Genomic DNA, 18,871 nt, shown 5'->3' on the forward strand with positions numbered 1-18,871 from the left:
TGCGGGTTGGATTAACAAGACTTTCTTCTACAGGAGAATTTAACCTTTGGTTAACTTTCTGGTTCTTTCCTTCTAGAAGCCAGAAAACACAAGCATGTCAACTATATTGCAAGGCAACATATCACATAGAAAAAATAATTTGTGATTGGTAAGCTACATCTGAACTGGGAAGAGCTTTATGTAAACTGTAAATAGCTGATGGAGATACATAGCTTTACGGTTCGGAGTGGGATAGGACATGTCCTTTGTAGTAAACCTCAAGATAGCCCACAGAGCTAGAACAAAAGGTATCTATTCCTAACAGACATGAGGATGGTAAGCCACATTGTTTCCTGTGAATCTTATTACGTTAAAGTAAACTATCACTTTTGGGGAGCCAAAGATGGATAGCTCCCAGAAGCTATGTGGACTTGAAGTGTGGAAACAAACCTCCATCACCGGTGTGCTGGGAAACTATGGTTCCTGTCCTAATAGCCTTCTGAGTAGACCAGGGTGAACTATGGCCCAAAATAATCTGTGAATCTGAATGTTTAGTTGAACCTAAGAAGACTCTTTAGTGGATGTCACAACTACCTTATCTTTGTGTTGTGGTTTAGATAATCATTGCTTCCGTGTCATACTCACGATCTCTAGGTTGACTTCTTAATCAAAATATTTTCCAATGATGTGTTTGCTAATGGGGGTTGGGAAGAGGAGGAATCCATTCTAACCTCCCAGTGATCTTGTGTATCCAGAATAGTACAATATTCTTTCTGTCGTGGTCGTTTTGCCTGCATCAATATGAGCCATAATTCCAATATTACGGATTCTGTTAAAACAGTAGGAAAATGAAGCACATAGTACAAGATGGACATTACTAAAAATGTAAAACCAAAATGTCTGTGCAATACAAATTTCAAAGCTGGTTAATATTTCAGGAATTTTTATAAGGCATAAAACCCAGATAAACAGAAAACGTATCCCTACCAAATTATTCTGACAAAACAGCTAACAAAAGAGCGAACTATCTTACAAATCTTTTATTTCTATGCTGCTTTTATTTCTAATGCTGTTACTGCATTAAAAATACTCAGTATTGAATTGAGCAAAAAACAGCTTTTAAGATACATACCAACACCTATCTATAATTAACTATGATTTATAATTAGCTAGGGCAGAAAGCTGAATTAACAATGCTAAATTAAGCCTATGACAGAAACTCTTAACTTTTTAAGCAGTATACAGAAAAGAGTATATCAATAATAGTACTTACTTAGCTATGGGAGGACTGATGATAGAATGAAGAGATTTGATATCATTTCCAACTAAACCTAATGGAAAGAGGGTTATATATATAAAAGTTTAAAATTTTTCCCTTTAATTTACATCAAAGAAGTACTTTTAGGCAAATACTATAACTCCAATTAAAGAAAATTCCAAGCTAAATAAAACACTCATTTACCTAAAAATTATTTCCCTGTACTTTGTAAAGGCAATGTAAAAAAGAAAGAAAGAAAAGAAAAGAAAGAAAAGACAATGGATGATATAAGATAAAGTTTTTAAAAGTCAATTTCTAGATCATATTTTTAGAAAAATATAAATTTACCCCAATATTTGCCACCCTCTATAATTCTGTAATAGACATAATAACAGATGTAGAATTAGAATATTCATAGCAATAATCTTAAGGCCACAGCTAGTGAAACAAAGAAATATAAAATGCACAGTCTTATAAACCTACACTGTCAAGGCTTGAAGAGTTAAAGAGTGATCCCCATATCAGATAATAATGAATTTTTGTACAATTTGAATTCTATCTTCCCTCAGTAATCCCAAGCACACAGTACCTTTAAAGATGGCCTGAGAGAAATCACTGAACAGGAGCTATAACAATCTAATACTTTTAAAAGGTCAAGTAGTATTTCTGGAATACAAAAAGCCCATAATAATCTACTCTGTGCTTATCATGTATTTTATTAATAATATTAAAGCAAAAATGCAGTTACACTTATAATTTTAAGCTATACCTTCCTACTATTTAAATCAGTTCTGCAAAATTTCTCTAATAAGAACAGTTCTACTATATTTTGAAAACCTCATGGCAGTTTTAAGACTTACAGGTAAAAAAAAAAAAAAAAAAAAGACTTACAGGTGATCTGCATGGCTATAGATAAATCTGCATGACAAAATATAGAAATGCAGATACAAACCAATAATGCAGGCCATTCAATTCACATGCTATTACAGCTCACACAGCCAATCAGTATTTTTACTCTATGATTCTCACATGACAAAGATGGTAATGAGAACAGCCACATAATGAAACCAGTTTCAAGTCTCCCATGTGCTAGCTTACTTCAAACCCAGGAGGACCATTCAGAATTAGTTCTTCAAGCATCAAGCTTTTAATAGCCATTTTACCTAATACAAACTGTCCCAGATAAATATTTAACCAACTACTCTTAAGAACTTTCAAAATAAATTATTTAGGCAAACCTCTATTGACAGAAAATACTTTTGTATAAAAACCGGAAACAAACTAGACAAACAGTATTTTGCAGCAAGAGCACTCTACAAGTAGACAGCCCTCTAAACTCCTGAGGCAGCTGCTAAAGCCAGCAACACTTCTCTTTGTTTAGCTCATTTGGACAGCCAGCAGGTGAGAAGTACACACCTACTGTTACTCCCTTCTGGGCATCTATGAGAATACTTCCAACTCCTAATAATGTCAAGAAAAGAGCCAAGAAGTAAAAAAAAACTATTTTCAAAATGGAGACCCTTAATAAAGGAATGTTTGCCAACAAGAGAAAGCAAAAAAGCAGTTTAAGTACAGTGAGAATAATCAAAATTTGTACCTGGTAGAGAACTGTAATTTCTTCCAGGAGGCACATACGGCTTTAATCTTTTCAAACTTGCTCTTATTTTAGAGCAAGGCATATTCTAGTGAGGAGAAAAAGAAACTTGACATTAATTTTCTTTTAGCATGACTTCTTAGAGTACTTTTAACATCTAACTATGCTTTGTCAGAGAACAAAGTACTCTTGAATCTCCTCAAAGTAGTCCCAATTTAACTCCAGCTCCTTTAAAACGTGACAACCCAAAACTAAACTACAGGAAATAACAAAAATAAAACTAATGGGATCCCTAGGTGCCTCAGTGGTTTGGCGCCTGCCTTTGGCCCAGGGAGTGATCCTGGAGTCCCGGAATCGAGTCCCACGTCGGGCTCCCGGCATGGAGCCTGCTTCGCCCTCCTCCCGTGTCTCTCTCTCTCTCTCTCTCTCTCTCTCTCTCTCTCTCTCCTTCTCACTGTGTCTATCATAAATAAATAAATAGATCTTAAATAAATAAAATAAAATAAAATAAATAAAATAAAATAAAACTAATACTGACATGGTATTTTGAGCTGAGTTTAGAAGGTGGTTCTCTGAGATATGCAGCATTATCAACACTGGGAACACAAATTCTCTGGACTTACTCCAGACAAGAGAATCAAGAACTCTGAGGATAGAGGCAAACAGTCTGTGGAGCTCCTTTTAAAAATTGAAGTAAAATTAACATAATGCTATATTAGCTTCAAGTGTACTGAACAAGCTGTGGTTCAACAAGTCCTCCAGGTGATGTTTTTAAAGACTGATTTATTTAAGAGAGAGAGGCAGAGTCCCAAGCAGACTCTGCATGGAGTGCAGAGGCTGAGATAGGGCTCAAGCTCACGACCCAGAGATCAGGACCTGAGCAGAAACAAGAGTATGATGCTCAACCGACTATACTACACAGGCACCCCAACCTCCAGGTGAGTCTGAGAGCTACGGTTTGAACACAGAATCCTGAAATTTCCAGAGAACCAGAAAAGTTAAATGTAATCTCTCACACTGGCTACTCCTTGATTCTCCTCTATAAGTGCTAAGAGCTGGTGGGGGTCCCAGAACTCAGGATTTATTATAGTGGCTACACCTTAGAATCACCTGGGAAACTTTAAAAATATCTGAGGGGGAAGAAGTTGGAAGAACTAGGACCTGGCATTTCAAAAAATTCCTGAGGTATCTTCTCCCAGTGTTTCCACACAGAGGTTGAATATTCTCCATCCCTATTTATCCCAAGACCATTAGATACACACATTATGACTGGAATACATTTATTTCCACTACCATCACCCCCCCACCAATACATTTAGAATTGTTACACTTAGTATATATAATAATTCTGGGTTGTCACAACATGCCCTTTTTGATATCTTGGAATGCATTCCTGTGTTTTCTGCATTACTTGTACATTAGTTTTTAGATTAGATTTTTAGAAATAAAACACTATTTTTAGAAATAAAACACTATTATCCTAAGGAAATATTTCAAGAGTAGAGACTCAAAGCTATTTCAATTTCCACTGCATAATAACCAGGCCAAGACAGTAGCTACCTGTCACAGATGTGCAGTCTAAAAGCATCAGCAATGAAAACACCAAAGAAAACTTGTGTAACTCCTCCCTCGGGCCACACTAATGACCTCAAAATGGAATATACAAATGGATAGTCTTTAAAATGCTACAGAGGGAATTAAAGTAACAAGATAAATTTACAGACTAGTAATAAGGTGTGCTGATTCTTGGTCACAGTTTCTCCCTGTTAAGAAAAACTGATGAAAATAAAAATATGCTAGTTTAAGAGTATATTAGGCATTTTTGGGAAGCAAAGTAACTGAAGTTGCTGAAGTACATTTAATTTTATAAGAAACGCTTACATTAATGTTCAGGATGGGTATTTTCTTATTATTTACTCCAAACTTCCTCAAGTTGGACAACATGTTGACCCTCTGTTATTCTCTGAAAAAGAAATAAACAAGATTTTAAAACTAAGTTTATGTATTATATGTAAGACATACATAAAGCAAGACATATGTAATATATACGGTAAAATTATATTTTATAAAGTAGGTACAATATTTTTAGCTATCAAAAACTCAGTGCATCATTCAGAAAACAAAAATTCTGAAAAAATATGAGAAATGGTTCTCAAATTAAAATATTCTTTATTTTTTTCAACATGCTTTAATTCTTCAAGATATGAACATATTCTGGAAAAAGAGATTAAAGAAACTTACCACAGCAATTACAATGCTTTTTGTTTTGTTTTTTTTAGATTTTATTTATCCAATGAGAAACACAGAGAGGCAGACACATAGGCAGAGCTACCTAGGCGCCCCAATTACAATGTATTTATGTAATTATACAAAATTTAGTATAGGAAGGTAAGCATCTACATGTTAACTCAGTAAATTCTCATTGATAGTCTTACTGGTTTATCTGAATATTCTGGTTTTTCTACCATAAATAAGTAAAAAATATACAAAATGAAGTCCTCTTCAGGAATTATAAAACTAAGTATCTTTAGTTTAAAAACATTCCCTGAATATTAACTATGTTTCAAGTACATTATCAAAGCTATGAGAAGTTCATGGAAGCACCTGAGACTGGTTGGGAAGCAGACAGCAGGGAGACCCTGTGTGCCATGTTACAGTAGAAGCCATGTCCAAACTTTTTACTTTGGGGCACCTGGCTGGCTCAGTTGGTGGAGTGTGTAACTCTTGACCTTGGGGTTGGGACTTTGAGCTCTACGCTGGGAGTGGAGATTCCTTACCAAAAAAAAAAAAAAAAAAAAACGGTGAAATCTTTAAAAAAATTCATTACTTTTACTCCTAAATCTCTTCCTTTTTGTCTCAAAACAGCCACACTAACTCTCATTTATTTTTTTAGCGAGAGCATAAAGAGTGAAGGGGGAGGGGAGGGAGAATCTTATGCAGGTTCCATGCTCAGCAAGGAGACCGATGTAGGCAGGGCTTAACGTCACCACTTTGACATCATGACCTGAGCTAAAATCAAGAGCAGACTGATTAACCCACTGAGCCACCCAGGCACTCCTCACAAACCCTCATTTAGGAAGTCACCAAATCCTTTTGATTTTATTTCTTAAATATATCTTGAACCCATTCCCTCTTCTTGACTTCCAGTGCCAAAGTTCAGGATACTTACAACACTCATGCATGTTCGATCCATTCAATGTAGAACCACAGATTTTAACACTAGCAAATACAAATAAACTCACTAATAAGGTTTGACTCCACACTGCAACTAAGCAACTACCACTTGTCAAAGGCTGGTAGAGCATCTAAGGTCATCTACAATTGTCTGAAAAGACTTAAAATACTCTTCCCTTCCCCCAATCACCTATATGACCTATGTATAATGAGGCTGAATTTTCATCAGATAGTTCAACCAAAAATAAAAATCATACACACATAGTAACAAATACAGAAAGTGACAGGAGATGCCAGCTATTTTCTATTATGCCCAACACTGAAGAAACTTGCAAAATTGTAAGGCAATGTAAAACTTTCCTCAAACTAAGTTATTTTTGCTTTGGAAATAATAGATATTTCTCATACATCTATATTACTTATATTAAGATTTAGTGGATTAAGTTTAAGTGAATTTCTAAAGTACTGTAAAGTTTTAATTCTTAATTAGTTGAATATGAATTATAACCCATATAAACAATACTCTTTAGAGTTCTAAATCATTTTTAAGAGTGTGAAGGATTCCTACAGATTAAATTTTGAAAGCTTATTCCAACATCATGTTTCCTCCAAGTGAATGCCCATGATTATTTTAGGTTATAGAAAAACAAAAACGGTTTACTAGATAAATATTAGAAGAACTAGCCAATAGGACCCATTTTGCAGATACTAATGCTTACGGTAATTTTTTTTACTTTAAAATGTGAATTTGAGGAAAATTAAGTAAATAACACAGGTGACATTCAGATATAACCAGTCTTAAAAAGTAGTATTCAAATCACTGAAGTGGGAAATACTGCTTTATTCCATATTCTTCAAATAAAGAACCTCCTCTCGTCACTTACCTACTCAAAAACATTTAAAGGTTTCTAATACAACAAAATCTATCCCCAACTACTGTCACAGCCTTATACTCTCCTATTCCCTACTCTGTATCAGGGAGCTCTTGCCAAAATTCCCCCAGAAACATTATACTCTGGTGCCTTCTCACCTTAGTATGTAACACAGCCACTGCCAGAAAGCAGTCCTAGAATCCTCGAGACCCCGCCCCCCCATACCTTTTCAATTACTATTAGATCTTCAAGGCCCCGCTTGAAAGCTATTCTCAATTTCCTGTTTCCATAACGCTTGGATCTTACATCTACTTATGACAAATAGAGTATTAACAAGCTCTCCTTTATTGTGAGCTCTCCAAAAGGAGGGATCTTTTTCTAGCACTGCCCAGCACAATGCTTCATTTCTTCACCTATTAAGTTGATTAGGGCCCTCCAGTGATTTACTTCTTCCCCATGGATCAATGATTTTCAATAAAAATAGCTGCCTACTACTGGTGCCATCAAGTAAGTTATGCTATAAAAGGTCCAGACCTCCTTAAGGCCTAATAAAGCGCTCAATAAATGCTCTAACACCTGATGGTAAAAGAGCAATAATGAGGAAGAAAAAAACAGGTAATACCCATCCTACGTTATTAGCAACAAGTTACACTACCATAAAAAAAGAATACATGGATTTCAAAAAAAAAAAAAAATCAGTAGACTATCATGCCTGTGAAGCTTAATATACAAAAAGAGAAATCATAGGGGCACCTGGGTATCTCAGGTGGTTAAGCATATGCCTTTGGCTAGAGTCATGATCCCAGGGGTCCTGGGATGGAGCCCTACATCAGGCTCCCTGCTCAGAGGGGAGTCTGCTTCTCTCTCTCTCCCTCCTGCTCCCCCTGCTTGTGCTCTCACTGTCAAATAAATAAAATCTTAAAAAAAATCATAAAATATATCAGTATGCAAGCAAAATTGAAGGTGATGTTAAATCAAGTAATATAAGAAAGAAGATCCTAAAGCAAGCATCAAGTTAAAATGGTCTGTGTTTGCAGATGGTATGTTACTGTACTTAGTAATTTCTCCCAAATTAGAAACTCCACTTCAGATTTGTATCATATCCAGTGCTTTTTAGAAAAAAATATCAAGTATGAATTAGGCCAGTATGTTTATTATTGTCAACCCTTAATATCATCTTTTTTTCTATACTGAATAGATCATCTCATACTATTAATCTAAACATTCATTTTTACAATATTTCTAGCACAAGTTCTAAAACAAATCATCTAAAGTTATGTAAATATTATCTAAATTTTAAAAATCAGTTCTAGCCTTTAACTTCGTTCAAGAAAAAAAGCTTACCAAAGTAACTTTTACTTGCTAATAAACAGCTCAAGTACTTACTTTTAAATTTAGGTCAACTGTATCAATAAAGCACTTTCCAATTCCCTTGTTTATCTAACATTTATTGGAGCAACGCAAGAAGCTGGTTATTAGAAAATGTAAAAATGAGTAACACATGATTCCCAACCTTGAGAATACCGTTAGCTTTAAAAACTAGTCTGTCTCCTGCATATCACAATAGCAAATGACTTCATAGTAATTTTTACAAAGCTCTTACTACTATACCTGCTCCTCTTCTGTAAAACAAATAAGCTTGGCTTAACCATACACAATCAATAAAAAGCATCCTCTCACATCCTCCTGACTTCTCACTTATAATCTCACCTATAGCAATAAATACTATCCAAAGTTTCATCCAGTCAGAGGAATACACTTCATGCTTCTGATTGCCAAAATGTAGAGTGGGTATCTACTATATGCTTTTGGTAGATAAAACGAAGAAGTGATATCCAACTTGCCCTTGCCAGGTATAGAGGAAGTCAATTTTTCCAAAAAAGTCTGACGTTGATCTGCTTAGGCCATTTTTAGCTGGCAATCATTGCTGAAAAGATAAACAACACAGCCAACCACTATGCCGCCTCTATTTTACACAAATCAAAATAGGTCTACTGCCTAACCTTTAGAACTTACTTTCTATTCCTGGATCAGATGGCAAAAAAGGGCATGAGTGGATTTGAGAATCATAAATGGGAAAAATCATACTGATGAGTTCACAACTTAACAGCTACTAAAATTTTCCTTAAGCTGAAAGAACTGTAACAGGAAAACAAGGATAAATCTCACAATATTAAGCAAGCGAAGCCAACACAAAGAGTTCACACTGTACGATTCCATTTATATAAAATACAAAACAGGAAAAGCTAATCCGTTATGTTACGAGTCAGGATGGTATTTTCACGGGAATGGCAGTGACTGGGAAGAGGCAGGAGGAAGGCTCCCGGGGCGCGCGGGTTAATGTAATTTCTGGACTCAGGGGCTGCTTATCTGTGTGGTCAGAGTCCGAAAACCCACTGAAGCATATGTCTACGGTATGCACTTTTTACGTGTGTTTTACGCCTCTTTTTAAAGCTTCCCATACACTTCTCATAACAGAAATGTCAAGTGGGCAAAGATCTGACTAGTTTACAGAAGACTTGCTGGGGTCCCAAGTCTTCTGTGACCTCGGGTCAATCACGTAAAGTCTCTGCACCTTTCTTTCCATCTATCCCATTCCCGGGTCAGTAGGAGAGCTAAGTTCGGGGGCGCCCGGGGGCTCAGCGGCGGAGCGTCGGCCTCGGCCCCGGCCGTGACCGTGACCCCGGGGTCCCAGGATCGAGTCCCGCGTCGGGCTCCTGCGTGGAGCCTGCTTCTCCCCCGCCTGCGTCTCTGCCTCCGTGTCTCTCATGAGTAAATAAATAAAATCTTTAAAAAAAAGAACTAAGTTCACTTACTCAACAAGAATTCGTCGTTACTCTGTCCTATCACTGCCTCCTAGTAAACGTGTTGAAAGCTGAAACGAAAGACATCCCTGCCTCAGGCCGTGTCTATCCTGGCCAGTGGAGACCGGCGATAAACAGAAGGAATTAAACACTTAGCGGAGAATCAGGCAGGAAAGCGGAACCGGGTGGGAGCTGCAAGCAAGGCCCCTTAAGTGATACTTAAAGGACGTTTAAGCAAAGACGTCGGCGGTACGGGAAGCAAAACCCCGGGGAGTTCTAGGAAGCGACATCACGGACTTCACTGCGCCTGAACATGCTGGTTCGCATTCGGGTCTTCAAGAAAATAAATCGCCCTAGAAGATGGGGCGTGAAGAGCCTCACACCGCAGACCCACCGCGGTGCCTCCACTCCGGGCACGAAGACTCGGGGACGGCCGCGGCCTCGGGCACTCGTCCCCCCCCCCCCCCCCGCTGACCGTGTCCCCATCCCCCCTCCCGCCCCGGCTGGCCGTCGTCCGGTGCCCGCGGGCGGCGGGTCCCGGTACCCACCCGGCACCAGGTCGCTCGGAGGCCGGCTTCCTCCCGCCGGGCCACGCCACCTGCGCGAACGCCCCGCCACCCGCAGGACCCAGGGCCTCGGAGCCGCCACTTCCGGGGGTGCCACGCTCAAACGCCGCCTGCCGGCACCTTCCGTCCTCCAGGCCGAAAGCGGAGAACGCGGGCCCGGAACCAACGTGGCGCGCCTGGCGCGCTTCCCCCGGAGTCGGTGGGCGCGGGGCCGTCTCTTTCCGTCGCGGCCCGCGCGGAGCGAGCTCGCGGGCCGGGAGCCCGAAGCTAGAGAGCCTCTTGGCGCCCGGCGGCTGCTCGCGGCGGCCCGGCGGCCGTCACCATGGTGAGGGGGCAGTTCGGGGCCCCGGGGAGGCGAGGGGAGGGGAGGGACGGGACGGGACGGGACGCAGACCGGGACGGCTGCCGGCGCCGCGGTGTGAGGTCCCGGGCTCCGCGCCGCGGGCGGCCGCTCACCCGTGCGGAGCGAGCTTCCAGCCAGCCCGACCGCCACGCGCGCTCTTCCGGCCGCCGCCTGGTCTGCGGAGCGGCGCTGCGCTGGCTTCTCTCCCGGCTTCTGACCGGGCGGCCACGGCCCCGGCGGTCGGGTGGCACCCGGCATTGTTCCGCGCTGGGGCGGCTTGGCCTCGGCAGTTTATTTTTGCGTTCTTTAAATCCACGCGGGCTGTGACCACATGTTCCGAGTAAAAGTGGCGCCTCAAGTAAAAACAGGCGCTTCAAGGCCACTTGTGAGGACGGCGTGGCGTGTGGCCACACGAGGCTTCCGGTTTCATTCGCTAAAGACGGGAAACAGCCCACATATCCGTGAGCCGGTCAGAGGGTCGGGGGTGACACGTTCCCGCGTGGACCGCTGTCTGGCGGTGGAAAGGGTCCGGGTCCTGACACGGGTGGGAATCTGAGCAGCCGTAAGTGGAGGCGGCCGCCGAGGAGCCCTCCGTGGAGGCGTCGGAGGAGCCGTAAGTGGAGGCTGTCGTCCGAGGAGCCCTCCGTGGAGGCGTCGGAGGAGCTGTAAGTGGAGGCGGCCGCCTGAGGAGCCGTAAGTGGAGGCGGCCAAGGAGCCCTCAGTGGAGGCCGTCGCCCGAGGAGCCGTAAGTGGAGGCGGCCGTCGGAGGAGCCATAAGTGAAAGCAGACACCAGAGGCGCCATGCTGTAGGTGCCGCTTCAGGTCCTTCCCGGAGGGGGAAGGCTAGAGGGATACCTGCAGGTGCGAGGTGGACGACACTGTCCCCAGAGTACGACGAGGTTTTCTGAGGTGATGGAATGTTCTCTATCCGATTGGCGGTCACAAAGCTGGGTAGTTTGTCGGAGTGTAAGACTACGCCTCTTAGCACATTTCATCATATGTGGAGTGTACTTCGATAAAGCTGAGAGATTCTCTGATAGAAACTATGAATAATGATGATGATGTCATTGAAAAACCAGATTGCTGGTGTTCCAGAGGGGAAAAGAGACCCTGGAATGAGGCCATCCTCTGTGGTCGAGCTGATTTTGGACAGATCCCCTCAACGAATGGTGACTTTCCCTGAGATTCTTGCAGACGTAAATCCTCGCGTCTGATACCATCCAGGACCGAATGTACTGGGCGCGTGTCATGGGCGTGGGCTTATTAATAGCACGAGAGTTACTTAAGCTAGGGAACATTGGGGTGACTTAAGGCCTTCTGTACTTTAGATGGTGCTCAGAAAGTTCTTTTAGTTTAGTTCTGTCAATTTTTTAAATTAATGTTTCTTTCGTTTTAGCCACAAAATGAATATATTGAGTTACACCGGAAGCGCTATGGCTATCGTTTGGATTACCATGAGAAAAAGAGAAAGAAAGAAGGTCGAGAGGCTCATGAACGTTCAAAAAAAGCAAAAAAGATGATTGGTCTGAAAGCTAAGCTCTACCATAAACAGCGCCATGCTGAGAAAATACAAATGAAAAAGACGTAAGTGCAGAGTTCTTTAACAAGTTAATATGTTTTGAGTAATAGTTTTTTAAAACTAATGATCTTGAATCTTTTTCCTTCTTGTCAGTATCAAGATGCATGAAAAGAGAAACACCAAACAAAAGAATGATGAAAAGACTCCACAGGGAGCAGTACCTGCATATCTACTGGACAGGGAGGGGCAGTCCCGAGCTAAAGTACTTTCCAATATGATTAAACAAAAGCGAAAAGAGAAAGCGGTAAGAGATAAAAATTGAAGTCTTTTATTTCGTTTTTGTTCAGGAGAATTACTAAAATTTAATACTAGTTATTTTCTTCAGTTTAGCTGGACTTCATCATGTTTCCAATTACTCTTCCCATTATTTAGATACAAAGTCTTTGTAAAGTTCATTTTGTATTAAATATTCGAGTAATAGGCAGGCAGCCTGGGTGGCTCAGCGGTTTAGCACCGCCTTCAGCCCAGGATGTAATCCTCGAGACCCAGAATCGAGTCCTGCGTCAGGTTCCCTGCATGGAGCTTGCTTCTCCCTCTGCCTGTGTCTCTGCCTCTCTCTCTATCTTTCTCTGTCTCTCTCGTGAATAAATAAATAAAATCTTTAAAAATAAATAAATAAATATTCGAGTAATAAGACATATGCTTTCTCATTAAGAGAACATGTTAGCATTTAACAGGTTTTTAAAGTTATTAAAATAGCAGACATTGTTAGTGTTTAAAAAGTATCTAAAAAGTTAGTAAGGCATGAATCTTAAATTCAGTATTTTAACAGCTTCCTATACGTGACACTTCCTAATGCTGTGCTCCTATGGAGAAAGATACAACTGCTTCTATCTGTTGGTCTATACTGCTAAAATTTGTTAACAAGTAGAATAGTGGAAAACCCTTTAACTGATTTAACTTAAGTACAAATTTAGCATTTTTGTTTAATACGCTTAGTGTCAGTTTTGTGTATTAGGTCATACATTTTATGTATTATGCTTAGTGTCAGTTTAGGGTAAAGTCTGCAGAAATCAGAAAACGGTATAAATACTGTTTATAAACATCTGTAGATAAATTGACAAATCCAGGTAGCAACAGATCCTAATTTGATTTTAAAAATCACACAGCCAGATACCTGGGTGGCTCAGTGGTTGAGCGTCTGCCGTGGGCCCAGGGCGTGATCCTGGAGTCCGGGGATCGAGTCCTGCATCAGGCTTCCTGCGAGGAGCCTGCCTCTCTCTCTCTCTGTCATTCATAAATAATGAATGAATGAATGAATTTTTTTTTATCACACTGCTTGTATTTTGGTGTGCGCTATCTAAAGTTAGAATGGTGTAAATTGAGAAATGTTAGAGGTTGTCCACTTAACTCCTCCTCACTTTACAGATAAAAAGAGTTGGTTGTAAATCATTCTGCATGGTCATATATTAATGGAGTGATAGAATTGCTTTTAGAATCTGTATTGCTCGGGATCCCTGGGTGGCGCAGTGGTTTGGCGCCTGCCTTTGGCTCAGGGCGCGATCCTGGAGACCCACGTCGGGCTCCCGGTGCATGGAGCCTGCTTCTCCCTCTGCCTGTGTCTCTGCCTCTCTCTCTGTGACTATCATAAAAAAAAAAAATCTGTATTGCTTCAGTTTTTTCATAGAATTTTCGTTCTACAGAGGTTCAAAGTATATGGCGATGATTTTGTCTTACTGGTAATGTGATCTAAAAGGCCACTCATGGTGGATACAGAGATACATTTTTTTAAAGAGATACATTAAGAGGTGTTTTGACACTACTAACCATCTAGTGGTAAGCACATACACTGTTTCGAGAAATCACTGCCTTATTACAGGTGGCATTTTTCATCCATAACAAGGCATTGAGATCTTTAGCTTAAGCAGACTATTTTATTTATTTATTTTTTAAGATTTTACTTATTAACAGAGCCAAGGGACAAGTAGGGGGAGCAGCAGGCAGAGGGAAAGGGAGAAGGAGGCTCCCCACTGAGCAAAGACCAAGATGGCCAGTCTGGATCTCAGGACCCCAGGACCATGACCTGAGCCAAAGGCAGATAGTTGCTTTAACCAACTGAGCCACCCCGGTGCCCCACAAACCATTTAATGTATCCATGATAAGAAGCTTAATTAATTCCAATTAATTTGGGGCTTTTGAAGAGACAGTGCAGACCTCTAGAAAACATTGGAGTCAAAATCTTGATTTAGGAAAAAAGTGAATCCACTATTTTGTACACTAAAACATACTTTTTTGTTCTCATTGCCTTTTACTAATATAAATTTTGACTGTGGTCTATTTTTAGGGAAAGTGGGAAGTTCCTTTACCCAAAGTTCGTGCTCAGGGAGAAACAGAAGTATTAAAAGTCATTCGAACAGGAAAGAGAAAAAAGAAAGCATGGAAGAGGATGGTCACTAAAGTCTGCTTTGTTGGAGATGGCTTTACTAGAAAACCACCTAAATACGAAAGATTCATTAGGCCAATGGTAAGTCCCTTGCTAGAGTGGGATGGATTAAATATTTGTTGCTATGTTATATAAAATACAATTTCCTGTGAAAAAAGATTGAAAGACATTTTTAGGTTTTTTTTTTTTTTAGGTTATTTTTTTTTTAAGTTATTGATAGGGATGGCTTAACAGTTTTCCACTACCGTCAAGAATCTTGTCTTCATCTTTGTAAGACAGGATATGAAAAATAATTATTACAGACAGTGCTGGTGAATCCTGATTTTTAAATATGTCATATTAGTATCTTCATTTTCCATGTGAGGTCATTGTACTCATTCCACAGGTTATCTATATGCTGATACTTGTTCTGAGAACAGTTAGAAAACGGGTAGGACTGCTTTTTCAAGAAGCAATTCCCATTTAATAAGAAAATTATCTTAATGCTTTTGAAAACATTCAGTATGTAGTCATTGGAAAAAGAATTTAATATAAAAGTGGAACTTTAATTTCTGTAGACAACAGTGATGGTCAAAATAATTCTCCTCCCCTTTCCCAAATGTAACTGAACATTTGGTTGACCATTGAACAGCGGGTACCCACCCCCTGCAAAGATGTAAAATCCACATAAAACTTTTGACTCCCCCAAAACTAAACAGACTACTGTTGCCTAGAGCCTTACTGATAATCTAAACGATCAACTAATACATACTTGTATGTTATATGTATCATATATTCTTAAAGCAAGAGAAAAGTATTCAAATCATAAGAGAAAATAGATCTGTAGTACTGTATTTATTAAAAACATCTGCATTTAAGTGGATCTGTGCCGTTCAAACCTGTGTTCTAGGTTCAACTATCTACTTTTCTAGAATCCTTTTAAAGTGACTGAATTGCTCCCCTCACTGGATATCCAACTTGCTTAGAAAAAGTCAGAGGAAGGTTGGCCGTGTTACCTTAGCTTTCACTCTGAATAATTCTTAATGGATTAAAATGTTGGCCAACAGCCTGTTTGTATAACATGCCCTTCTATTTACATATTGTCTATGGCTGTTTTTCTCCGCAGACTTTGAGTAGTTGCAGGAGACACAGTATGAGTGTTGACTATTTTCAGCCATCCCTGGATGGTATCATGAACTGCTCTGTGTTGATTTCATACTCATAATCTTCTAAATACAGTTTGGTAACTTTATCAGTTCTGTAGGGAGGAAATATACTAATAAGCTGTTACAGGCTTTCTGTAGCCGGGCAGGTACATCTCATGAATGAGTCCGTTACTAAGAACTTAAGTATCATTACCCTTTATTCTCCCAAACAGGCAAAAATCAATTAAGAGACTGTAAAGTGTTGTGGCTTCTGAAGTATTATACTCCACAAGGTCAGATGTAGGTGACTGGGGTGATTCCAGGTGATTAACAGACCTCTCTGGGCTCTCTCCAGTCTCTGACCAGTATTCTCCTTAGTGAAAAGCTGACAGTCCACCCTCCTTTTTCATCATGTAAAACAGCTGAGGTCTAGAGAGCCTTGAGGTCAGGATAATTTAATTCCATCGACACACACCACACCGTTCAACCCAGGAACCAGTCATTTCACTTGCCAATCTTTAGCTTATCATTCAAAAAAAGGGGCGGGGGGGGGGGAGGGAGCTGTAAGGTTAATATGCTTAAATGAGCTATTTGTATGCTCCACCATAGTGCCTGGCATGCAGCAAAGTCCTCAGGAAACATAGGTAACAGGATAAATCTGAGTACGATGCAAGGCAACATGCTGTGGTAAAAACTTAAGGAGTATGTGTTAAGGGTTTTCTCTCATGTATTTATCAGGTTTTTTAGTCTGTAGAATTTTAAGTATTTAATTTGATGCCTTAATATTTGACATTGTTCATCCATGGGGGGTTTTTTGACTTGGAAGACAATTGGAAAAGCAAAAAGAAAGAAGCTCATCGTTGTTAACATTTTAGACTCGTATAATATTTTTGTGTTTGACTTACTAGGGCTTACGTTTCAAAAAGGCCCATGTAACACATCCTGAATTGAAAGCCACCTTTTGCCTGCCAATACTCGGTGTAAAAAAGAATCCCTCATCCCCACTATATACAACTTTGGGTGTTATTACCAAAGGTACTGTCATTGAAGTGAACGTGAGTGAGTTGGGCCTTGTGACACAAGGAGGCAAAGTTATTTGGGGTAAGTAAACTTTTGAATACGGAGCTGCTGCTGTTCAACAATCCTAAGATTAAAATTTTTCAAGTTGATAGAAAGCACACAGCAAATTTTAATGCAGAAGAGCTAGATTAAGTTAAAATAATGTAAATCAGGTTTAAATCTTTAGGAAGAATACTTTTTGTAGACAAAGTAGTGAATGTGATTCTTTTTAACTTAGATTATTGGTTTCAGTTATATAAAGTGTACTTTATTGTTAGATTTAGGACTGTTTTAAAAGGCATTCATTAGGAGGGAAGCAGATGGAATAAGTTATAACCAAAAGACATTGGAAGAAAATACAATATATTAACCATGAGCAGAGGAAGGGAGACCTATATTAAACACATCGCCACACTATTTCAGTAATTAAAAATAGGTGTCATGCAGCAATTTTAATTCTTCCCTTGTTTTCTTAGTTTTCTGCCTTTAGTGTCCAGGTATTTCTAAACTTTAATGTCCTCTGAAATTAAAGAATACCTTCCAGCTTCTTGAGTCTTTATATGAGTCATTCATACTTCATATTGGCTGACCTCAACTTTAAAATAAGTTTCAAATTAATTTAACCTAATTAAAACTTGTTGCATTTTCTAGTAAGAAAAGTATGTGGAAGGGATCCCTGGGTGGCGCAGCGGTTTAGTGCCTGCCTTTGGCCCAGGGCACGATCCTGGAGACCCAGGATCGAATCCCACGTCGGGCTCCCGGTGCATGGAGCCTGCTTCTCCCTCTGCCTATGTCTCTGCCTCTCTCTCTCTCTCTCTGTGACTATCATAAATAAATTAAGAAAAAAGAAAAGTATGTGGAAAAGCAGCAATGCTCAGGTCGATCCAAAGGCTTGTTGATACAATGCACTAACAGAATGGAGCAGACCACCATTTGTAAAAAGTGTAAAAACAGTATATGAAAATTGTTTCCGGAACTGGTTTGATTTTGAGTAAAATCTCATTGATCCTACTATCACTTTTTTCTTTCTTAAAAGTGGTAATAGAAATATTTTGGGCAAAGTTCATTTTTATTAGTATTAATATCCCTCTTTTTCCCATTTTGTTTTTTTCAGGAAAATATGCCCAGGTTACCAACAATCCTGAAAATGATGGATGCATAAATGCAGTCCTGCTGGTTTAACAGCAGTTTCAGACAAGGAATCCCTTATAATTACTGAAGACTACACACCTGTCAGGAAGACCATCATTGTTGTGGTTCTGGATGCTACCAAACAGCCTTACATATCTACAGTCATCAAGACATTTATTCTACTGTAAAAAAGTTGAAATAGACATTTATTAAAATAAGTGGTCTTTATTTTTGAGTCTTTTTAGCATTTAGATGTTCATGAATTTGAATAATTTAGAAAAACAATCATAGTTAATATCTTGGCCCAGGACACCTGGGTGGCTCAGTCAGGCGTCTACCTTCGGCTGGGGTTGTGATCCCAGGATCCTGGGATGGAGCCTTGTGTCCAGTTCCCTGCTCAGTGAGGAGCCTGCTTCTCCCTCTCCCTTTCCCCTTGCTTGTGTGCGTGCACTCTCTCTCTCCAATAGATGGATAAAATAAAAAAAAACTCTTGGTCCACATCTGCATTAAGAAGTGGACACTTAGCAATGCAGACCTCTTGTTCCTGGAAAACACAGTGTAGTTGAAATCCTCTTTTATCATGAAGGTCAGTGCACACTTAAAGAGCCTAGACTACAAAATGGTCATTTCTGAGACCTTACCTGAAGTCTCTTCCACCTCATTTTTCTTAATGCTACATTTCTTAAGATTAATAAACACACGGTAGCGTTCATTTAGAAAGTATACCAAATTACAGGAGAAAGAAGGTTCACTACACTAAGAGTTCAGAGGGGTTTAGATAAATCCTTTCACCTCTATTTGTTCAGAAGTCAGTGAATTTATATTTTAAACATTTTTCTCTCAATCATGTATAGTAATACCTACCTGGAACTGTATTTTCTACTCCAAATATATGGAGAAAAATGCACCAAAATGTTTATGCTTTCACATTTTTGGAATGGTCACAAACTTAAGTAATGCCAGGTAAAACCATTTAAGAAAAAAAAAAAAAACTGCACTGATACC

At 39.8% G+C, this 18,871-nt stretch overlaps 2 protein-coding genes across 4 annotated transcripts in view; one reads left to right on the forward strand and one right to left on the reverse strand.

The window, feature by feature from the left end:
• GFM2 (GTP dependent ribosome recycling factor mitochondrial 2) overlaps window positions 1-10,361 on the reverse strand; it is a 55,863-nt gene extending 45,502 nt beyond the window's left edge. The window contains exons 1-6 of one of the 3 annotated variants that reach the window (XM_041765311.1): window positions 10,230-10,322; window positions 9,694-9,752; window positions 4,713-4,794; window positions 2,835-2,919; window positions 1,253-1,310; window positions 711-808 (exon numbers count right to left, since the gene is read on the reverse strand). In XM_041765311.1, the coding sequence (XP_041621245.1) occupies window positions 711-808; window positions 1,253-1,310; window positions 2,835-2,919; window positions 4,713-4,775 (304 nt within the window). In that variant the 5' untranslated portion in view covers window positions 4,776-4,794; window positions 9,694-9,752; window positions 10,230-10,322. Of the gene's footprint in view, window positions 1-624; window positions 809-1,252; window positions 1,311-2,834; window positions 2,920-4,712; window positions 4,795-9,693; window positions 9,753-10,229 lie in introns of those variants that run through there. The other 2 variants (XM_041765310.1, XM_041765312.1) reach the window with 2 other exon arrangements.
• A 66-nt stretch (window positions 10,362-10,427) lies between these two features.
• NSA2 (NSA2 ribosome biogenesis factor) lies at window positions 10,428-18,084 on the forward strand. Its single transcript, XM_041765321.1, has 6 exons — window positions 10,428-10,572; window positions 11,987-12,174; window positions 12,263-12,413; window positions 14,454-14,633; window positions 16,585-16,777; window positions 17,850-18,084. The coding sequence occupies exons 1-6, from the start codon at window positions 10,570-10,572 to the stop codon at window positions 17,915-17,917; spliced, it is 783 nt and encodes a 260-aa protein (XP_041621255.1). The 5' UTR covers window positions 10,428-10,569; the 3' UTR covers window positions 17,918-18,084.
• The last annotated feature ends 787 nt before the right edge of the window (window positions 18,085-18,871 follow it).

This window comes from Vulpes lagopus, chromosome 8 (genome assembly GCF_018345385.1).
Source record: "Vulpes lagopus strain Blue_001 chromosome 8, ASM1834538v1, whole genome shotgun sequence".
Lineage (NCBI taxonomy): Eukaryota > Metazoa > Chordata > Mammalia > Carnivora > Canidae > Vulpes > Vulpes lagopus.